At 35.0% G+C, this 24308-nt stretch overlaps 1 protein-coding gene across 3 annotated transcripts; it reads left to right on the top strand.

Moving 5' to 3' along the window:
• Nucleotides 1–283: 283 nt before the first annotated feature.
• On the top strand, nucleotides 284–7514 carry LOC108453809 (putative disease resistance RPP13-like protein 1). Of its 3 annotated transcripts, XR_008283203.1 has the most exons (4): nucleotides 284–4505; nucleotides 4894–5087; nucleotides 6477–6595; nucleotides 6895–7514. XR_008283203.1 is itself a non-coding variant. In XM_017752126.2 (2 exons), the coding sequence occupies exon 1, from the start codon at nucleotides 613–615 to the stop codon at nucleotides 4465–4467; it is 3855 nt and encodes a 1284-aa protein (XP_017607615.1). In that variant the 5' UTR covers nucleotides 284–612; the 3' UTR covers nucleotides 4468–4505; nucleotides 4894–5150. The 3 variants fall into 3 exon arrangements, 1 of the variants encoding a protein (XP_017607615.1); XR_008283204.1 differs by lacking the exon at nucleotides 4894–5087; XM_017752126.2 differs by lacking the exons at nucleotides 6477–6595; nucleotides 6895–7514 and having other exon boundaries at nucleotides 4894–5150.
• Nucleotides 7515–24308: the final 16794 nt, after the last annotated feature.

Genomic DNA, 24308 nt, shown 5'->3' with positions numbered 1-24308 from the left:
AAAAAAAACATTGTTTTTTAACTGTAGATAGAAAGCGCATCTAAGTAGCAGCATTTTCTTGACATATATAGAGAAAGTTGACCCAGGTGCTAGCACTTTCCATTTATCTCTTAAAATTAACCTATTTCCCTAATTAATTTTAAAACCGTCTTAAAGTTCTAATTAATTAAAAAAAAGGTCCTTTAGCCAAGTTAGCCTAAGTTATCTGTAAACAAACCATTATGGCTATAGAAAAATAGAGTTTTTTTTTAAGTTATTAAATATTAAAGAAATTTAAGGTACATGATTTATTTATTTAATTGGATCACAGCTCATTTTAGAAGTCCCGTTAGCAGTGATGAAGTTCCTTCATCTTTATCGAAATTAAAGTATTTCAAGGCAAAGCCTTTCCCTTTTCCTTTTCATCTTCATCTCATATTTTCACTCTTGCTCTCCTCTTTTCTATTTCACTTTCACTTTCACTTACTTTCTTCTGTTTCAAATCCTTCATCTCTACAACTTTCTTCACTTGACTTTACGCACTCTTCTTTTCCATTGTTTGCAATTACTTAGTTTTCATCTTCCTTTAAATCTTTCTTTGTAAAACAAAAAACAAAAAAGGAAAAGAAAAACATGGCTATGGTGGGTGAAGCTTTTCTCTCTGCTTCCATTGAGGTGCTGCTTGATAGGATTGTTTCTGCAGAAGTTCTGAGGCTTATCCAAGGAAAGAAACTTGAAGCTGTGCTGCTGAAGAAACTGAAGCCAACCTTGATGTCGGTGAAAGCAGTATTGGATGATGCTGAAAATAAGCAGATTATCAACCCAAATGTCAAAAGTTGGACTGATGAGCTCAAAGATGCTGTTTATGATGCCGAGGACCTCCTGGACGAGATCTCTACTGAAGCTCTTCGGAACAAGATCGTATCCGAATATCAAACTACTCCTATAAAGCAGGTTAGTAGCTTTTTCTCTTCTTTCAATCCTTTCAAAGATGGGATGCAGTCCAAGCTGGGGGAGATCCTTGGGAGACTAGACTACCTACTCAACCAAAAACAGATTCTGGGTCTGAAAGAAAACTATAACGGAGAAAAGGCATTCCAAAGAACGCCTGCAACTTCTTTGGTGGACGAGTCTGATGTTTATGGTAGAGATGATGGAAAAGAAGAAATAATGAAGTTGTTGGATCCTCAAAATCTGTCTGAAAATCAGATAGATGTGATTCCCATTGTGGGTATGGGCGGGCTTGGCAAAACCACCCTTGCCCAATTGATCTACAACGATCCCAGAGCGGATAAATGGTTTGACCGCAAAGCATGGGTGTGTGTTTCAGAGGAATTTGATGCTTTCAAGGTAACCAAAACCATTCTTGAAGAGATGAAATGTAGCTGTGATGGAAACCAGAACTTAAATCAGCTTCAACTTAAACTCAAAGAGCAGCTGTCGGGAAAGAAATATCTAATCATTTTGGATGATGTTTGGAACAAGAATTATTTTCATTGGAAAGAGCTTGCAAATCCCTTCACTTCTGGGGCCAAGAATAGCAAGATTATTGTAACAACTCGTGATGAAAACGTTGCAGCAATCATGAGGAACGTTCCAACTTATCGTTTAGATGTGTTATCAGATGATGATTGTTGGAAGTTATTTGCAAAGCATGCATTTGATGGTTCAAGCCCCACCAAGCATCCAGATCTGATGGCAATCGGTGAAGCAATTGTTAAAAGATGTGGCGGTCTCCCTTTGGCTGCAAAAGCTCTTGGAGGTCTTCTGCGTTGCAAACCAGATGCTGATGAGTGGAAGAAAATTTTACATAGCAATTTTTGGGACATTCCAAATGATGCAACTAATATTCTTCCAGCGTTAACATTGAGTTACTATTATCTTCCTTCCCATTTGAAGCGATGTTTTGCTTATTGTTCAATTTTCCCTAAAGATTACGAATTTGAAAAGGAAGAACTTATTCAATTATGGATGGCTGAAGGTCTTTTAGAGCTTCCCAAAGACAATGGAGATCTGGAAGAACGGGGTAACGAGTACTTCAAAGATTTAAGATTGAGGTCATTCTTTCAACAATCTAAAGGAAAGAAATCTTGTTTTGTCATGCATGATTTAATTAGTGACTTGGCTAAATCTGTAACCGGAGAGTTCATTTGCAGATTGGAAGGTACTGGTGGTGGTTCTTGTGTAATAACGGAAAAGACCCGTCATATGTCCAATGTCCAAGAACGATACGATGTGCGGCAAAAATTTCAAAGTTTAGCTAAAGCAAAGGGTTTGCGTACTTTCTTAAATGTGAACTCTTCTTTCCGTTGGGTATATGTTAGCAATGTGCTAATGCATGATTTGATGGTGAAATCAAGCTTACGAGTGCTTTCATTGGCTGGGTATACAACTATCAACAATTTGCCAGAAGATATTGGTAATTTGAAGCATCTACGAATTTTGAATCTCTCGAAAACTTCAATCAAAAGGTTGCCAAACTCTTTGTGTACATTGTATAATTTGCAAGCATTAAAATTGCGTGGTTGCAGTGACCTTGATGAGTTGCCGAGAGATTTGGAGAGATTGCTCAACATGCTATATCTTGATATCAAGGGAACAAACTTAGCAAGGATGCCAGAAGGAATGGGTAAGTTGAAAGATCTTCGAATGGTAACAAATTTTGTTTTAAGCTATCAAACTGGATCAAGCATTAATGAGTTGGGAAAGCTCAAACATTTACGTGGAAGACTTTCCATTTCGGGACTAAAAACTGTTGCATGTGCCATGGATGCCAAAGATGCCAATTTGAAGGATAAGGTGGACCTTAAAAAGTTGGAGCTGAGATGGGGTAAAGATGATGATATTGATGGTGATTCAAGGCATGATCGAGAAGTACTTAAACAACTAAAGCCTCATACAAATTTGGAGCATCTTGTTATTCAAAGTTACAAAGGTACGAGATTTCCGGAATGGGTGGGGCATTCTTCCTTCTCAAATATAGTATCTTTGGGGTTACATGATTGTAAATTTTGCATATCCTTACCAGCACTTGGGCAGTTATCATCTTTGAAATCTCTCTCCATTTCCGGTTTGAGTGGAGTGTTAATAGTTGGTGATGAGTTCTACGGGAATGGACAAGCTTCAACTAAACCATTTCAATCACTTGAAATGCTAAGCTTTGAGAATATGGCCGAGTGGGAGGAATGGTATTGTCGGAGTGATGAAGCTTTCCCTCTTCTACAAGAGCTATGCATTAGAGATTGTCCAAAACTAACTAAGTCTCTTCCCAAACACCTCCCTTGTTTAAAGAAACTGGAGATTGAAGATTGTGAGAAGCTTGGAGGCTTGCTTCCAACGGCACCAAGCATTTTGGAACTTGAGTTAAAGAAATGCCAAGCATTGCAGTTGGAGCCATTGGCTTGTGGGCTTCGGGAGTTGGACATTAGAGATTCGAATATGAATGATTCCGTTTTGGAACAAATGTTGCAACAATGTACACTTCTTGAAAAGCTACGTTTGGGCTATTGTTCAGAAATTAGATCCCTTCCTGGAGTTAGGGTGCCCATCACGCTGAAGCGAATTAGCATCTCTTTATGTGAAAACTTGGATTATTCCGATATCTTCTTGTATACATCCCTTGAATCCTTGGAAATAGGGAGTAGTAAATGTTATGGACTGGAATCTTTCCCATTAGGATCATTTCCTATGGTAAAGCGTGTTAAGATTTGGGGATGTGAAGACTTGAAGTTTATTAGTGCTGCTTCAGAGGGCGCTCACCATCAGCATCTCAATTCTTTGGAGATATATTTTTGCCAAAATTTGATATCTTTTCAAATTGAAGATGGATTAGCCGTCACCAATTTGACCCGACTTGTGCTTTTCGGTTGCGCAAGTTTAAAGTCATTGCCAGAGCAAATGCACTCCGTCTTTCCATCCCTAGAGTATTTGGAAATAGGAAGTTGTCCAGAAATAGAGTGGGTTCCAAAAGAGGGTTTGCCCTCCAAATTAAAAGAAATTGGAATCTCAAGGAGTGATAAACTAATTGATAGCTTGATTAGGAAAAGGGAATGGAGTTTGCATATACTTCCTTCTCTTACATTTCTCGAGATCTGTGGTTCAAAAGTAGAGATGGAGTGTTTTCCAGATGAACATCTGCTTCCCTCTTCTCTTACATCTCTCAGGATCTCTTCTCTTCCAAATCTAAAGAGCTTGGAGTATAAGGGGTTTCAACACCTCACCTCTCTTTGCAATTTGTCTATCTCCAACTGTCCCAACCTCCAATCCATGCCCCCAAACATGCTTCCACACTCTCTTTCTTATTTGTCAATCTACAATTGCCCCAAGCTCCAATCCATGCCGCCAAACATGCTCCCTCCCTCTCTTTCTCGTTTATCCATTGAAAAATGTCCTTTGCTGAAGGAACATTGTGAAAAGGATAAAGGTAAAGATTGGCCCAACATTTCCCACATCCCTGTCATTGTAATTGATGGTGAGGTCATTACATAGAAGGGGCAGTGACTCAGAAAACAAATGTTCTGACGAAGGTATTTCCATTCATTTTTTACTTTCATGACAAATGTTTTTTTTTTTTAAATAGAATTAGATCTACGAAATATGTTTAACTTAAGGAAACTTGTTTTGATTTGCATGATTGTCATCCAAATGAAGGTTTTTTGTTTGGACATTAATTGGATCATCTTAGAATCCAAAGGTAATTAAGGTTATTATTATTATGCTTTTAAGGGAAGTTGGGATCATTAATGTGGGTGATTGGATAATTTCCAATCGCAGCTTTGCGTGAATGAGAGCTTCAACTTGGTTGTAAAATGTAACCGGGTTTTTAGTTGAATCATTTTGGCTTTCAACTACTGCCCATGTTCCATCGCACCTTATTTTATTTCTCTTAAATGTTTTTGAACACGCTCTTTACAGATACCATGTTCCAAATATTCCTTTGTGAGATCTTCCATTCTAAAAATGACTTCCTTCCCACAAATGATGAATCCAGACGCCAGCCTCAAAATCCTGAAGATTTGCTTGCCTCTTCTGCCTGTGCATTTTGTGTATTATTCTAAGCTAAAATGTTGAAGAGGAGAAGCTGTAGTTTTTGAATAGAGGAAAACCTGGTAAACTTTTTTATTTCCAGCGTAAATTTTATCTTTCAATAATTGATTATTATTCATAGTTGACATTGTGTTCATATTCACAATCGTCTCTTTATTAACTTTTAACAATTAACTAGAATTTTAATATTAAAAAATTAATATTTAGATTTGGATTATAAAAATACAAAGTAGAATTTTTGAGCTACTCCATGTCGATTTCATCTTTTCCTTTCTTAGTCGTGGTTTTCAGCACAACTTTTGCTATGAAATTAAGACAATTAAAATTCATCAATACAATACAATTCAATTTCACATTAAATATTTTCATTTTTGTTCAACATTTGCCTAATTTCCAATTTAGTCTCTAAACTGAGACTAATTTTATTTCTTCATAATTAATTTTATATTTTCATTCAATTTCCACTTTAGACTAAATTCAATTCTCTAATTTCAGTTAAATTCTAAATTTTGAAGTTTTCACAATTTAGTCACTTTTACTCAAAATTTACTATTTATTCTACAATTCAATCCTTTTTCATTTCTAACTTAAAATCTATCAATTTAGTCCCTAATATTTTAATTATTCAACATAGACAACATTTAAAAACTCAATAATTTTAAAATTTTGACATGGGTTGGGTAGTATTTAGTTCTAGAATTCTAAAAACATAAAATTATAAGATTAGGGACTAAATTGACTTACTAATTAAGTTTTGAACTTTGAAATCCCTACTTTTCTCCTTTTCTTTTATTTCTATTTCTTCTCTGTTTCATTTTTAACTTTGTTGTTTCTTTGTTTCTTTTCTTTTATTTATTTTATTTCTTTAAGTTATTATAATAATATAATATATTATTATATACTTAAATATTAAGTATTTCATATATTATTATTTTATACATATGTATTTTATTTTTACACATGTAAACACAATCACCATACACTTGTTAATTAAGGTTTAATTCCTTATTTAGTCCCTTTACTTTTCTTTAATTTATAATTCAACTTTCACCCTTTATACAATTTAGTCCTTTTTCCTAATTACTCTTAATTTAAGCTAATTCACCTAACTAAGACCTAATTAACCACACAACTAACTTCGTAAATATTTATTAAAATATTTACGAGTCCATTTTACGAAAACGGAGACCCAAAAATACACTTTCCGATTATCTGTGACTATCGGGTCGTTACAATAGATTTTTAATACAGCACTATTAAAAGTTTAAGTTGTCTTTTTTAAGGTGTATTAATTTACTACATATCACGAAGCTTAGTTTCAAATCAAATTTTATAAAAGTTTTTTGAGTTATGACCTATAATTCTTATGTAAAATGTTTTGGCTAAAGTGAATTTCAGTTACTTAGTGATAGTCTTGTATATTCATGAGATTCTATCTTTTGAGTGTGCAGCGTTTGGAGTGTGATATGTTCAATATTAAAATCTCATCTACGATGTTGCTGAAACTTAAATGAAGGATATGTTACTTGGACTCGGGCAAGTGCTAGTTATGAGCATGTGTCTGATATAGGTATGTTTAACTTCTTTATTTTTTTCTTTTTAAAATTTTTGCATGCATTTGAAAGTTCTTTGTTGGACCATATTTTATACATATGCATCAGACAAGAGTATCAAACATGAATGTTTTAAGAAGCTGAAGAGTGGAAACAATAGAAAGTAGGATGATGATATTGTTGTTGCAAAGCTTAGTTGTTATTCTTAAAACTAGCAAAACTGAGTGTTGAGATGAGTTGATGTACAAAAAGCTTATCATTTTGCAAATCATTTCGATCTCTGTGTAAATATAACATACTTGTAACATAAATGAAGGATGACGCTGGTGGTAAAGTTTATAGGGGGTCTCAAATTCTAGCAAAAAGTTAAAGTAGCCATGGGTAAAGGAGTGGTTCATGGAAATTGAGGATCGGATTCCTTCACTCTCCTCGAAATACAAAGCAACTTGGGTGGACATTTAAGGATTCCCTTTGCATGTGTGGAATTACAACAACACTTACGAAGACAGCAAAACTAGGGGGGTTGAAGGTGATTCTTCAAACTTTTCAACCGGTATACCACTGGCTTCAGCAAGAGGTTGAATGTGTCTGTAACAAGTTGGTCGAAATTTTGGATTGTGAAAGTAACATGAGGATGATCCTACATTGTTCATACATTTGAACATCAATTTCGTTTTCATTGGAACAATCAGAAGTCAATAACAACCGCCATCCACCATCTGAAGGCCATGCTGAATTTGAAACTGAAATGCTTATGTGATTGAATTCAAATGTGGGTTATAAATTCTGGGTTATGGTTCCATACAAATGTTTAGTTACAATTTCATTCCCTCCCCTATTTAATAGTTAATTTCTTGTAAACTTTTGCCTAAATTCGTCTCCATGAATTACTGTACTCGGTTGGAGCTTTTAATAATATATGAAATTTTTAACATATATCTATGTTTTTCAAAGTGAAATGAGAGTTTCGGATGTGGATTTGCATGTTATATGAATATTTTCAAGTTTTTTTTTTTCATTTATTTGAAGAAATTTGGAGGGTCATTAGATAAAATTTTCCCATTCTATAAACGTCATCCACCATTTGAAGTTGATGGGATCTCCAGTTCCAAACAAGGAGATGTCCATTTTGAGGCATCATTTTTTCCCATTTAATGAGTTTGATCAAACATTATGTGGTTTGATTACAAAGAAAGTGAAGGAGCTCTTAATTTTCTTTTCTTAAATGCCCGTATGCAAGATCCCTGTTTGGTTTCCTATAGATTTACATATAAGATATCGTCATATTGGAAAAACTTTAAGACAACATTCACATATTATATACATATCTTTATCCACATTTTATATATCTATATCTAACACTTACATTTGTACGGATTGATTGTGGGTATAAATTTTTCATGTAATTGGGAAAAAACATAATCAACTTAAAAGTGATGTAATTGAGAAAATTTGTGGGGAAAAAGAGAAAAATACATATTTATTAAGAGGAAAATAAATATTTATTAAATTGATTTGCGTAAGTTTATGGTGAGGATATGTGACCTCATAACAATGTGAAACTTTGGCGTTGGTTACCTTATAATAAGAATTGGTCGCTGAAGCTTTAGATCGGTGAATCTAATAATTTTTTTTAATGATTTTCATTGTTCTTTAAAAAAAATTTGAAAGATAAATTTATTAATTCATTCAATGAATGGAACCATACAATTCAGAGAGAAAAAAATAGCAAGTACTCGTTATAGACGATGAAGGGTAAATTCTATCAATACAATAAAGGCTTTAACCTCAGCATCAATAGAATATTATGACACGTTGACAATTGGCTTTGACATAACTCAAGCATGACATATTTGGAGTGATTGCAAGCACTTAATACGATAATGAAATCAACCTCGGACGGTCCAAAGCGGCAAGCAAAAATCGACAAAAGAATCGAGCATTCACCAAACTACAGAGGACAACAACAAAATCATCCCTAAAATCACTTGTAAAACTAAAATTACATGCATAAGCAAGACTAAAAAATGTACTACAAGAACAAACAAAAACTTCTAAAACTGAAAACTTATTAAACAATGAAAAAACAAACAAAAAAGATATAAAACTTAAGACAACACAGGTCCAAATCGACATGTGAAATCATTTATTATTCTGAAATACTTTCAAGCTAGAAACAAATTAAAAAGTTGACGAAAAGCCACTCACTTTCCAAGAAATATTACTAGTGGCCAGTGGAGTTTTAACGAACAACAGGCACCGTCATCTGTCCATCACAATTTGTGAAGACAACAAAGATACTCACAAAATAGATCTGTAAAATAAAACGAGAGAAGACGTGTGTAGTGAATGAGAAGAAGAAAGAAAGAAAAAAAAAAGAAAGAAAATGTTGATGGGAGAAGAAAAATGCGGGCGATTACTAGCTCGGAGGCTGAAACCACTGCTAAGCAAAACAAAAAATAAGAAGCAAACCACTCGATTGTTAAAATATTTTTGTGATGGTTATAAAAGTAGGAATATTTTTAAATTGTAATTTTTTTTCAGAAATTTTTTATGCTATTAACTGACTCGTAGATTAAACCTATTACTAAAAGTTGGTTTGATTTCATAAAAAGTTAATATACTTTAAAAAGAATTTAACATGAACAGACACGATTTAATATACAAATTATGTGATTATGATCCGTGGCTCGTGTATCGAATGTTTTAATTTGTTTAAGACGATGAACATTGAGAAAGTTGGCAGTTTTCCTCGATTTTACTTTTAACGTGGTTTATTAATTACTTAAATTTATATATGTTTATTAACCTAAGTTTATTACACCTAACAACTTAACATAAAATATAAACCACACATTAAATGTCAACATTTCAGGAATGAATAGTTTTTAATAAAAAATTAAACAATCTAACTAATCACAAAAATAACTTATAACACTATAAATAACTTGATGTTATAAAATAAATAGACACAGAGTAAAGAATAAAGAAAATGAGAGAGAAAAAAGAGAGTATATTTTATTGGTCAATGGTGATATTTAAAAGTTTTTTAAAGTCTCTATTTATAAGTAGAAGAAGTATAAATAAAGTAGAGATCTACTTCTAATTACTTTTAGAATTTAAAGTATATCAAAATTTATCTTGATCTTGATGGGCATCCACTTAATAAGATATTCATAATACTCCTCCTTAGATGTCAATTGGTAGATATTCATAATGTGCCTCGTTAAAACTTTACTAAGATAAAAACCTGTGGGAAAAAATTCTTAGTGAAGGAAAAAGAGTACACATATCTATAATACGCATAATATGCTGCCTCATTAAAAACCTTACCAAGAAAACCCAATGGGACAAAACCTCGAGTAAAGGAAAAAGAGTACAGCGCATATTTACACCTCCTCATGTAAACATCAAATACTTTCTCATATTCTACGTATTCAATCTTGAATACCAGTCTTTCAAATGACTATTTGGATGTATTTGTTAAGTATTTATATCACCATTCTTTTGAAAGACATGAGTGAGAAAAATTTTGGGGAAATATATTTTGATCTCTTTAGGAGTTTCAACAATAATCATAGTAAAATTCAATCTTGATTCTTCTATAAAAATACAAATAGATATTTTAGATCATTTTATAATACTCATTCAACTGCTATTTACCAAATATGTTCAAATTATTTCAATTCATATAAATGAATAATTTCTCGAGAATTTCAATATGCTTCTAGCATCCTAAATCTTTCAAGGATTTTAATATAAACTTTACTATATAGTGGTCCATAAAAGGTTGTAACAACAACCATTAGACACAAGTTAAATCTTTTATGAGTTGTCAAAATAATATATAAAAAGGTTATTGTATCCACCACAAAAGAATATTATATCTTTTCATAATCAATGTCAAGACTTTGCGAAAAACTTCATATTTTCATTTCGCTTTTGCAAAACTAGTTCATTTGCACACTCACTAGCTTTATACCTTTAGATATTTGGACTATTGGTCTAAAAAACTCCATGAATTTAATTATACTTGAGTTACGTTTTTCTATTTTGATCAATTTATTTCATATCTATATTTGTCAATAGATTTATTCAAGGTCCTCCTTTTATTTCGCTATTTAAATAATAATATTGCATGCAAAATCATTGTCGACCACTTTTATTATTCAGTTCCATATTTTCTCCAATTAACATAGCTTATCAAGATATTTTATTTTCATTATTTTAAAATTCAATTTTAGGTACTTGAATCTCTTCTAGAGTTTTACTTATTAGTTATGTCTTAGGTCTCTTCTGAAGCACTCGCCTCTACTATATGACCATCTAGAAGAATTTTCATCTTTGGAGCCAATCAATCTATTATTTATTCTAATTGATTGTCCTACTGAGACTTTAATTCAAATTAAAATTGTAGCACCCTAAACCCGGCCCAGAAGTTATGGCCAGATCCGGCATGCCACATCAAAAAGGTTAAAAAAAATTTTCCATTCTAAGTCCAGAAAATCGTACTTGATGTTCAAAAGATTAATTCATTAAGGGTTAAAGTCAATGGAAGTCATGCACCGTAGGAAACCGGAAAAGAGGTGGTGAGTCCATCTGATCGCTTAAGTACCAAGCTCCTTCGGATCCAATCCTAGACATGCATACCGCCATTGCCACACCTTAACGTCATGGATATTTCTAGGAAACCGATTCGATTAAGTCATTTTTAGGAAAAGTGATTAATTTTGGAAAATACTTTCATTGCAAAAGCTTTGCTTGTTGTCGTGTTATTTTGAAATCAACTGTTGTTTTTGAAAACGTGCCTAAAGCTATCCAATTTCAACAGTTAAAATAAGTATTACCTATCTTAGTAATACATATTAAAACCATCAAAAATAAATAAGCGGCCTTATTACATTTAAAAGCCTAAAACCTCAAATGTAATTAAAAGGATGTCCAGTTCACGTAAGAAAATCAAACTTTCGAGCGGGTGGCCACTCAATTCCCTCACGACTCCAAGCCCACTATGGTTGGGGATTTCTGCGTGGATGAAAATAAAAGGGTGGTTTGGGGAAACTCAAAGTGTAAGGAAAACCCATTCAAAGCCCAAGTCAGCTCAAGCCCATTGGGCCTAAGCCCATTCAGTAATAAATGGTATCTTGGCCGAGCCCTTTTCATATTACAATAAACCGGGCCTTAGCCCTTATTTAGATAACAAGATGGCCCATAGGCCCATTTCAAATACATGCAACATCAAGAAACATATGCAAGCCCATTTGGGGAGACTAATCAACCCACCAACCAATACACTCCACCGCACCAGCCATACACTCCATGTGGGGAATAGCTCAACCCACCCAAATTTAACACTCCACGATTCTTGACCTTGCTTTGCTCGCCATTATCAATAATTGAGGCAAAGCCTCCAAGACGTGGACAAGCCACTTTCAAGATTCCTCCGTCAATATTCCAGTCCCATGCATCGATAATAACAACATGGCATACAAGAAATAACAACAATCAAACATGCATTTAAGTCAATTTAACCCTAGGGGTATTTGGTAATTTATCTCCTAGGGTAAAACGTAAATTTTCCACTTTTAAAGGTATTTCAGTAATTTATCTATTTTAGGGTTTTCCATGCATATTCCTACCTTTCACGTACTAATGTAATCACGCATCGAGGGTTCTTACCGAATTGGGCCTGTTGGCCCATCATTCTAATTTTGGCCTATTAAGCCCAAAAATATCGAGGGCATAGAAATCATGCACTTTGCAGTCTAAACATTGCAGCTTACCCAAAACATTAATCGATTTACCTCACTAGCATTCACACACTCGCAAATCTACAAAATACCGGTTTTCGGCATTTCGGCTTTTCGGCTTTTGCCGATCCAAACTAAGAAAGAGGGTGTTAGTTACACACCTGTTTGTGACGATATACTGACGAGATCCACACACGAACTGCCTACAATTGGATTACTAACACGTTAATCTAACTATTCAAATACGAACTATGTATTAACCCCTTACAATATTCGGCCAACCACACCTACAGATCATAGTAAGCTTATAAGAAAACAATAAGCAACTCATTAACAAATTTTGTCAATGTTTACCACATAATCATAATTTCACTGCAAGCTATCTTCCTGAGCAACAGTCACTAAATTATTTATAACTGGAGCTACGAAACTCCAAATCAAGTTCCATTAATTTTCCCTGAAAATAAACTCATATATCTTCTATCCATAAAATTTTTAGAATTTTTGGTTTATCCAATCAATACCAGATTTTTCTCAAAGTTTCCCATGTTTCACTGTTTGACTAATCTGACCACTCTTCATTACGAATCAAATTTCTCATTGTAAAAAATTCAAAATATTTTTTTGTTTATTTCATTAGAAACTAGACTCAATAAGCTTTAATTACATAATTTATTCAGCTTCTAATTCATCTCCCACAATTTATGGTGATTTTCCAAAGTCACGTTACTGCTGCTGTCCTAAGCAGATTTATTACCAAATCACTCTTTCACACCTAACTTGCATGCTTGTTATTTAAACATGTATATCACCAATCAATCATCACATATCTATGATTTTACTTAAGTATAATCTCCATTTCATCATTTTAAAGCACAACATGTTAGCCGATTTTTCCCTTTAGTATCTAAGGCACATGCATGCTCATTTGTTTAGCTCAACTTCACCTATCTTCCATTTTTCATCAAAAGAACATGAAACAACAATCATTTCCTTCATTTTAATTCATGACTAAATGCTCACAACACAACTAAAAATCAAAATATACTTCAAGAGTTAAGGTAGAATCAAGAAGAACTCATGAACCTCAAAATAGAAGCAAGGTACCAAGAACTTACCTTCAATTTTCCTCCTCTTAATAACCGAATACTCAAGAGCTTTCTCCTCGCCTTTCTCTTCTCTAACTTTCAGCTATCATGAACAAAGATGGACAAAACTTTGTTCTTTTCACCCCTTTTTCTTTTAATAAAACTTCATATTTCATCCATTTAATTCTTTAATACAAAAGACATGAAATTCTTATCATGAAACATTTACCTAACCCATTATCATGAAACATTTAACTAACCCATTATCATGGAACATTTACCTAACCTATTATCAATTTGTATCAATTTGTACCATAAATTATGGATATCAAGTGTACATTTTGTCTACAACAACATGATGGCTGGCCACTTCATGTAAAATGGGAGGTTTGTCATGCAAATCCTCCTATTTTGCACTCCTATTTATTTGGCCACTTCAATTTAGCCTATAGCATTTTCAAACATTTTCACATAGGTTCTATTTCATAATTTCACCCCCTTTTTCTTATGGAACAAAAATTAACTAAAATTGTCGGGTTCTATCTTAAGTTTGGACTTTCTAGAGGCCCACTAACATAATTAAACCTATGCCAACATTCACAGGATTCTCGAAAATTGGGGCGTTACAAAAATATTAGATGATATATAACACTTGGTTATTCTTATTAAATTTGTACATACATCTAACAGTTAATTGTAATGAGTTATCTTTGTTGAACTTTTGGTTCAAAATACTCTTCCCCTAACTCATTACAAGTTATTATTTCTCTCCCCCTAATGTTGAGAAAACTATCGAATCAAAATTGTAATCACAAATCATGTCATAATTGAATCTCCAATACATTCAAAACATCTAGTAGTACAAAGAAACTTGTAATTAAATCCCAACTTTCTTTTAAGATTTTCTCATCTTTGTGCGTTGTGGTGGAGCAATTGAAACATATATGCACATACAAAAATTCAAAGATGAGAAATATTTAGCTCTTGATCAAAAACCAATTGTAATGGGAAATATTTATAACTTATTGGCTTGATGCGTACAACACGTAAATAAACATAATCTCATGTTGAGGAAGTTTAATTCTCATAAGTAATGGTTTAGACATTAATCAAAGGCGTTCAATCAATAATTTCTCTAAATCATTATGCACATAAATAATGAACTTTTACAAAAAAAATTCAAACTCAATCAATAAAAGGCTGAGATATAAACTCATCAATATTAGCAAGATGAATTGTCTTAATTGTATGATCCGGAATTAATTATTTAAATAAGCAATCTTGCAAATGACAGGTTGTAAGTTGATAACACATATGTGATTATTTTGTAGATGCATCTATCAAAATTATATAATATCAAAATCATCCACATGGTGGATGAATAGACCCATATTTATTTTAGAAATGCAAGACATTAAATCTCAACTTTAGCTAGTGAGTTTCTAACTATCAATTTTCATTGAGAACAAGCAACAAACGAGAATTCTTTAAATTAAAGAATCTTCTGGTTTTTTAATGAATGTCCATATGAATTCTCAATTAATTTTCGTATCATATATGATGCAGGATGGTCTAATTGGTTATGCCAAATAGTAAATGCATTTGTATCAGTAAACTTCTAGTTTACTTTAACATGCATTTCAATTATTGTAAATTGTAACAAATTGATAATTTTGCTATCATTCCTTTTACTCTGTATCCATATATAAGTACTATTGTGACATTTACTACTAGAAATGTCTAAATCAATGTGAAGTCTATAATGCCACTAAGTCAATAAATATAATTTCCAAATAATTATATGCAATACTCACTTTAGGGAATATGCCAAAATCTTCAAATGCAGGACATTTGGTCTAGTGGTATGATTCTCACTTTGGATGCGAGAAGTCCCGAGTTCAATTCAAAATACTTTTAAAGCCCTTTTAACAAGAGTTTTGCATAATCAGTTAACTACCAAGAATAACTGCCTAGGTCATGTATAGAAACAAGCTTATACTAAATATATCAATAAACGTCGTCACATCTCAAACATAAAAATATGACATAATGAAAACTAGCAATTTTTTTCATAACCATCATCATAAGCATGCATGAAATTTAATTCAAAATCCAACTATTCAAGCTCATAGAACTTTTCATTTACAATTGCTCATGTCATTTCTCTAAATAATTAACATATGGAATAATATAAAACGTATGGATGACTACCTTTAACAATTCTTTGAACTAAATCAAATCCGAATAACTATAAAATTCTTTGGTTTGTATACATAAATTTGCATACAAGATATGTTTTAATCAAATATATTATTTAATTATAAAACCTACAATAGCGACATAAATCGCTTAATATTCATTTTCATGAACAAATGAAATACTTAAAACAATATGTTTTAATTCTAGAGTAATAAAGTTATTTAATTTATCGAAAACACAAGTTTTTAGAAGAACAAGTGTAAGCAATTAGACGAAAATCTTATTTTATTAATTTTATAAAAACAATCCCGAGTGTTTAACCAATTGAATTGTAAAAAGTCGTAATTAATTTCAAAATCTTGTAGCAGAAAAATATTTTTAAAATTCTTACCTTTTAAAATCATAATATCCATTAGTTATATCGTCTTGGGTTTGTTTACGAGTTTTTAAATAAAATGTCCTCGAAAAAAAACCAAAACCAAGAATTTAACGTTCCAAAATAAATTAAAATTCGAAAGACCGTTATGTCAGAAATAAAAAAAAAACAAATCAACTTATACCAAATTATATGAACCAAGCTCTGAATTCATTGCCAAGTTCTAAGTCGAAAGAACACCTGAAATAAATTAAACAAACGAGTGAGCTAGAAGCCCAGTGTATGACCCGCCCACAAACAGATGTACATAAATAACATACACATTATCAGTTACATATTTGACATATAATCATATATAGAATCAGATATATATATTTATAATCATATACAAGTGTAGACATTAGTATCGAAACAGATTCTTACTTATAACGTACACATATACAAATAACATATCAAAATGTCATAACAGATCCAAAACCATATATCGTTTCGGACAGTCATAATTTTCAGAAATTTATATATATATATATATATATATATATATATATATCATATCATATCATAATGTTATATCAAAACAGAAAAAATCCTACCCCCATCTGCTACACACCAACTCCGTCCAACCAATCCATCCAGTCACACCGGGTCGTAGTGGTATGTCACTCAAAATGATGCAGTTGAGTTGCTTGAAAAATGTTGCAATTTAACCACCAAAATTGCAGTAATACTGCCAGAAAATTCTTTCTCCATCATATCAAAATCCACCCCAATGTAAATGCAAAATCATATTAACTTACGTACATAACACATACCAAAACACATATTTTACAGAGCACAACACAACACATAACTTATACAGATCATATCATATCTTAGTTATCATACTAACAGTCATTCCATATAAAGATGTCATGCGTGATGTAAGGCCCCAAAATTTCTATTTCGGCTTTTGTGAAAATGTGACACAAGTGTGTATTTGCTTCAGTGGCTAAGTGTTCTGGGTGTGTGTGTGTGAGGTTCCAAGTTCAAGTCTTACCTTTGGTAAATTTGGTATTTTTTTGACTTAAGCCTTATGCTTGTTCAACGGGCTTATATTAAATTATTTGTAAAAGCATATCAGAATAGGCCTGCTGATCTGGTGGTTAAGTTGAGTGTTAGGTTACTAAAAGGTCTTGTGTTCGAGTCCCTACGTGAGCGTGGTTTTACTCGTTTGGTCGAAAGAGTTTCGAGTGAACAGAATCTCTGAGGTGGTTATATGTAGTGGGTAAGGGGAGAGAATTTAGGGATTTGGTATCATATCCCATATATATTTTTTATTTTATTTTTGTTTTCAAAACATTTTCTTCTCTTTTTTTGAAAAATTCCCAAGGTTTTGACATTTCCTTTCCCTCTTACTTGCTGTCGTTTTTCTCCTTTTTATTCAATATCTTTTAGTTTCTTCTTCGATTTTGGTGTGTTCGGTTTTAGATTTCGTATTTAGTGGTAAGTTTTCAATCGATTTAAGAGAAGGTTTCTGTATAGTGCCATTCTAAGCTGAAATGTTGATTTCGTCAGTCTAATTTTTGGATTTTGGCAGCAACCAATCGCGAGAAACGAGGCTCTTATCTTACGAAATCATAATCGAAAAGTTTGAAGTGTTGGGGTAAGTGATGGCTTTTGTACATTGAACTGTTGTTAGCTTCATGGTTTAGATTAACCGTGTATTATGTCTGATTCTGAGCGTTGGTATACTGATTTTTAGGTTCTGGAGTGTTCATATTTGCAGTAGCATCGAAATTGTACCAGGTGTGTACCCGAATCGCAAGAAAACGTATTTTCGACAAAAGTTAAAAACCTTTCTGCCGACATCACATGGCCGTGTGGTAGGCCGTGTGTGATGACACGAGCGTGTGGTTGACAAAGGCTAGGCCGTACGTTAGACATGACCGTGTGATAGCCAAGTAGGCCGTGTGCGATACACGGGCCTGATTGAATTGGGCCATGTAGGCCACACGGGTAGTCCACACGGGTATGTAGAAATTTGGGCTAGGCCGTGTGATCCACACAGGCCAAGGCTAGTCTGGGCGTGTGGGCCATACGGGGGTGTGGGCCAACACGAGCAAGCCACATGGACGTATGGCCCCATTTAGTTGAAATGTTTCCTAGGGTTGCACGGGTCGCCCAAGTCGACTGTGAACCTACTGTAGGGTCAGTAAGTGCTACTTAGACTCTAAATTGTGTGATTTGAATATGTGGTATATGTATTGAGCATGTTAATTTATGCACGTTTACTAACCTGTATGTATGACTGACAACTGAATTCTAGCATATAAGCATGTAATTCTGTATATCTGCATTGGGGTGGGATGATTGATTATTGGAGGAAGTGTACTGAAAGGCTTTCATGCCTATTATCTAGCAGCTCAACTACAATATTACTGATATATGCCGCATTTGGTACGACTTGGTGTGTAGGACTGGGTAGGTGTTTTAAACCCCACATGGTGTGTAGGGATGGTTGGAGATGGTGTGTAGAGGCTGGTGGGTAGGATACTGATTTCTGTTACTGTATACATAATATATCTGAGATGGGCTAAAGCCCTAAGTTATATCTAAAACTGTATTTGAATGTGCTAAGGCCTTAACTGTATCGGAATCTGTAATGGGCTTAGGCCCAGACTGCATTTGATTGTTAACTGATATTTGATTATGTGTATGTTTTCTATGGGGATTACACACTGAGTTTATATAAACTCACCCCTTTCTGTTTTAACTGTACAAGTAATCCTCAGACTTAGACGGACCGGTGCAGCAGTGGACTTAACGGTGACCACATGTTTAGCGCATTACTTAAACTTCATTTATGGTTTTTATTTTCTATTCTTATGGGTTATTTTTATGTAATTTGGGACTTTTGGACGTTTTACATTTATTTTGGATTTAACTGTTTTCATGGACTTTTAAACTGCAAAACTCAATGAAACTTGGTTTAAATTAGAAACAACATTTTTCCTAAACACGAATGGTTTTTCTTTAAATTTTACGAGTTTAAAAGCTTCCGTTACAGAAAATATTTTTAAACGGGTCAAATTAAACGAGAAAATAGTTTTGAATTTTATGAAAGATAAATGAAAACTAATAAACGGAAACGATTTTAACTTGATAAACTCGATTTCAAATTCCATTCCATGTGACATCACCAGATTTGGCCATAACGTCTAGGCCAGGTTTAGGGTGTTACATTTAGTGGTATTAGAGTCAGGTTGCAAAACTCGGCTGTAGATTTTGGGTTTTATAAGTTGGTTTTTAAAAGAACAAATTTTGAAATGAATTGAAAAGATTTTACTGAGAATGTGGTACACCGAGTCTCCGGCGCCAATCCTATAAGTATTCTGATAAACTGTTATGGTATCATAGATAGTCTATTCTGAAAACACTCTAATTAGTGTATACTAAAACTCTAGTGAAACTGAAACTGATAGAGACAGTACTTGCGAAAAACAAACTCTGAAGTTTTGATACTGCTTTATATAAAACATCTGTTAATAAATACTGAAACTATAATTGATTCATAAAATTCGTAATACAGATAAATCCAAATAGACATGAGCGCACGACATATCTGTCGACGGGACACTAGAGGCCGAGGTAGAGGTTGTAGAGGGGCTCGAGTTGAGTCATCTTCTTTAGATAGCATGTCGAATCAGGATACGAGTGAGACACCAGTGTCATCTGTTACTGAGACAGGGTCTCAAGATTACATGGCTAGGGACGACGTATTTTCCCAGGCTATGTTAAGGATACTGGAGTGGGTTATTGGGCCCAACACTGGATCTAGGGGCCGAGGGTCGATTACAGAACGACTCTGGTCCAATGGAGCTGAACTTTTTAGGGGTGTCACTGGAGTCGCCCCTAATGTGGCTGAGTACTAGATGGAGGCTACTGAAAGGATAATGGATGATTTAGAATGTACTATTGAGCAAAAATTGAAGGGTACAGTCTCGTTGCTTCGTGATGAGGCCTATCAGTGGTGGTTGACCGTTAAGGAGGGCACTTAGCCCGATCGCCTATCTTGGGATTTCTTTAAGTCTGCCTTTCAAGGGAAGTATACGGGAGCAAGTTACATCGATGCTCGTAGGCGTGAGTTCCTGAACCTCACTCAAGAAGACCGATCAGTGGCCAAGAATAAGGCTAAATTTTTGAGACTGAGCTGTTATGCGTGAGGTATGGTGGCGTCTGAATATGAGAGATGTGTCTATTTTGAGGACGGCTTTAGGGATAATCTGAGGGTATTGATAGCCCCACAGAGGGAGCAAGAGTTCACCATTCTAGTAGACAATGTGAAGATCACCGAAGAGGTTTAGCGCGCTTAGCGTCAAAATAGGAATCGTGAGAGGGGTAAGAACAGGAGGGATTCGGAGATCTCAAGATCGGTATAGAAGCCTAAGAAAAAGGCCAAGACTGATGGGCCGGTTAGAGCTGAGCCCCCTATTGGTCCTATTAGATTATAGCTGTGTGGAGATTGTGGTAGATGCTATCAAAGCGAGTGTTGGATGAGGACTAGGGCGTTTTTAAGGTGTGGGTCATTAGAGCATGGCATTTGGGAGTGTCTGCTGAAGGCTGATCAAGTGCAAGCTCCAGGTTTTGGTACTGCACAGCCATAGAGGGTAGTTCAGTAGCCACCGAGGGGCCATGGTCAGGCTAGAAGTGGTAACAGTATAGGCCGTGGACAAAGAGCACCAGGCAGATGTACTGGAAAGACTGAGGTGAGGCAGTCTGCTCTTGTTTATATTGCTCATCGTCGAGAGGACAGATATTCTCCAGACGTCATTACCGGTACGTTCTTAATTTATGAAGTACCCTACTTTGCTTTGATAGACATAGGTTCTACACATTCCTATGTAGCTAGCACTGTGTCTGAAAACTTGGAGAGCTTGGTTGAGAGTACTTCTAGTGAGGCGATTGTACTGAGTCCACTGGGGCAATCGATTCGGGTTAGTAAACTATATAGAGATGTTCTGCTAGAAGTTCAAGGGTTGGTATTTCTGGCTAATCTGATGGAGCTTCTGTTTTGGGGAGTTCAACCTGATTCTGGCTATGGATTGGTTGATCAAGCACCATGTCAATTTGGACTGTGTGACTAAGAGGGTCGTCTTGAGAACTGAGGAAGATAATGAGGTAGTTATGATTGGAGAACGTCAGGATTATTTCATTAATATGATCTTTGCACTGGTGGCTGAGAAACTGGTTCGTAAGGGATGTGAGCATTCTTGGCCTATATTAATGTTTCTGTTTTTAGGGATTCTACTATAAAGGACATTAGAACTGTAAGGGATTTTCTGGACATCTTTCTTGAGGAGCTACCGGGTTTACCTTTGAATCGGGAAATGAAATTTGGGATTGAGCCTCTTTCTGGTATAGTTCCGGTGTCTATTGCTCCCTACCGAATGGCACCGAAAGAGCTTATGAAGCTTAAGGCTCAGTTGTAAGAGTTATTGGATCGTGGCTTCATTCGTCCCGGTGTGTCTCCGTGGGGAGCACAGTGTTGTTTTTTAAGAAGAAAGACGAGACTATGAGGATGTGTATAGACTATCGGCAGTTGAACAAGCTGACCATTAAGAATAAGTATCCACTTCCGAGGATCGATGACTTATTTGATCAGTTTTGAGGGGCTTCCGTGTTTTCTGAGATAGATCTCGTTCTGGGTAACATCAGCTTAGAGTTAAGGATGTGGATATTCATAAGACTGCTTTTAGGACTTGTTATGGGCATTACGAGTTCCTAGATATGTCTTTCAGGTTTACAAATGCACCAATCGCATTTATGGATCTGATGAACCAGGTGTTTCGGCCCTATCTTGCTCAGTTCGTTGTAGTCTTCATCGACGACATTTTGTTATACTCAAAGACTGAAGATGAGCATGATGAGCATATTAAATTTGTGCTTTAGATTCTGCGTGAGAAGCAGCTGTATGCTAAATTCAGCAAGTGTGAGTTTTGGTTTTGTGAAGTCACTTTTCTGGGGCACATAGTGTCTGCTGAGGGGATCTGAGTAGATCCTAGGAAGATTGAGGTTGTACTGGATTGGAAACAACTTAAGAATGTGTCTGAGATTCGTAGTTTTCTGGGTCTGGCGAATTATTATCAACTTTTTGTGGTTTCTCATTGATTGCAGTGCCCTTAACTAAGCTGCTATGTAAGGGTGTTCCGTTTGCTTAGACTGATGTGCAGTAGGAGAGCCTCGAGAAGCTCAAGACTGTTCTGACTGAGGCTCCTATTTTGATACAGCCTGAACTTGAGAAGGAGTTTATGATTTACAGTGATGCGTCGCATGTGGGTTTGGGTTGTGTTCTGATGCAAGACGGTAAGGTTGTGATATATGCGTCTCGTCAGTTCAAGACGCATGAGGTAAACTATCCGATTTATTATTTGGAGTTGGTTGCCATAGTCTTTGCTTTGAAAATTTAGAGGCACTATTTGTATGGTGAGAAGTGTATTATCTACACTGATCACAAAAGCCTCAGGTACTTCTTGGCTCCGAAGGAGTTGAGTCTTAGGCAGCATAGATAGATTGAACTGTTTAAGGACTATAACTGTACTATTGAGTACCATCCTGGCAAGGCCAATGTGGTGGCCGATGTGTTGAGCCGTAGGGCGATGACTGATCTGAGAGTGATGTTTGCTAGGCTAAGTTTGTTCGATGACGAAAGTTTATGGCTGAGCTACAGGTTAAACCGACTTGGATAGAACAGTTTCTAGTTGAGTATTCAGATAGCACGTTATGAGGCTCTATATGGTTATAAGTGTCGTACTTCTTTGTGTTAGATTGAGTTGGGTGAACGTCGAGTTTTGGGTCCTGAGTTGGTTTTTAAGGCTGAGGATAAGGTTCGACTGATTAGGGATCATCTGAAGGAGGCTTCTAACAGACAGAAGTCTTATGCAGACCTGAAGAGGTATGAGATTGAATATTCAGTGGGGGGCTTCGTGTTTCTTAAGGTCTCTCTATGAAAGAAGGTTCTATGGTTTGGTTGTAAGGGTAAGTTGAGCTCTAGGTTTGTTGGGCCTTATCAAATTTTGAAACGAGTGGGACCGGTCGCTTATTAGTTGGAATTACCTCCAGAGCTAGACTGTATTCATGACATATTCCACATCTCGATGTTAAGGCATTATTGCTCTGATCCTACTCATGTTGTCCCTGTTGAGAAAATTGAGGTTAGGCCAGATTTGACCTTCGAGGATGAGCCGGTTCAGATTTTGGATCGCGATGTAAAGGTTCTTCAGAAGAAGTTTATACCTTTAGTGAAGGTGCTGTGGTATAACCATAGCACTGAGGAAGCTATGTGAAAGCTTAAGGATGTGATACATCAGCAGTATCCTCACCTGTTCTGATCAGGTAAATTTTGAGGCTTAAATTTTCTTTTAGGAGGTAAAGTTCTAATGCCCCAAAATTTCTATTTTAGCTTTTGTGAAAATGTGACACAAGTGTGTATCTGCTTTAGTGGCTAAGTGTTCTGAGTGTGTATGTGTGGTCCCAAGTTTAAGCCTCACATTTGGTAAATTTTGGTATTTTTCTAACTTAAGTATTATGCTTGTTCAGCGGGCTTATATTAAATTATTTGTAAAAGCACATCAGAATAGGCTTGTTGGTCTGGTGGTTAAGTTGAGTGTTAGGTTGCTGAAAGGTCTTGTGTTCGAGTCCCTGCGCGAGCGTGGGAGTTTATTTTTGCTGGTTTGGCCGAGAGAGTTTCGAGTGAACAGAATCTCTGAGGTGGTTATCTGTAGTGGGTAAGAGGAGAGAATTTAGGGATTTGGTATCATATCCCATATATATTTTTTTATTTTATTTTTTTTCAAAATATTTTCTTCTCTATTTCTGAAAAATACCCAAGGTTTTGACGTTTCTTTTCCCTCTTGCTTGCTGCCATTTTTCCCCTCTTTATTCAATCTCTTTTAGTTTCTTCTTTGATTTTTGGTATGTTCGCTTTTGGATTTCGTATTTGGTAGTAAGTTTTTGATCAAGTTAAGAGAGGGTTTCCATATAGTGCCATTCTAAGCTGAGATGTTGATTTCGTTAGTCTAATTTCTGGATTTTGGCAGCAACAAATCGTGAGGAACGAGGCTCTTATCTTATGGAATCGTAATCGAAAAGTTCAGAGTGTTGGGGTAAGTGATGGCTTTTGTACATTGAACTGTTATCGGCTTCATGGTTTAGATTAACTGTGTATTATGTTTGATTCTGAGTGTTGGTATACTGATTTTTAGGTTTTAGAGTGTTTGTAGTTACAGTAGCATCAAAATCGTACCAGGTGTATACTCGAATCACAAGAAAATGCATTTTC

Source organism: Gossypium arboreum, chromosome 5 (genome assembly GCF_025698485.1).
Source record: "Gossypium arboreum isolate Shixiya-1 chromosome 5, ASM2569848v2, whole genome shotgun sequence".
Lineage (NCBI taxonomy): Eukaryota > Viridiplantae > Streptophyta > Magnoliopsida > Malvales > Malvaceae > Gossypium > Gossypium arboreum.
This window is presented reverse-complemented; position numbering and strand designations above follow the sequence as displayed.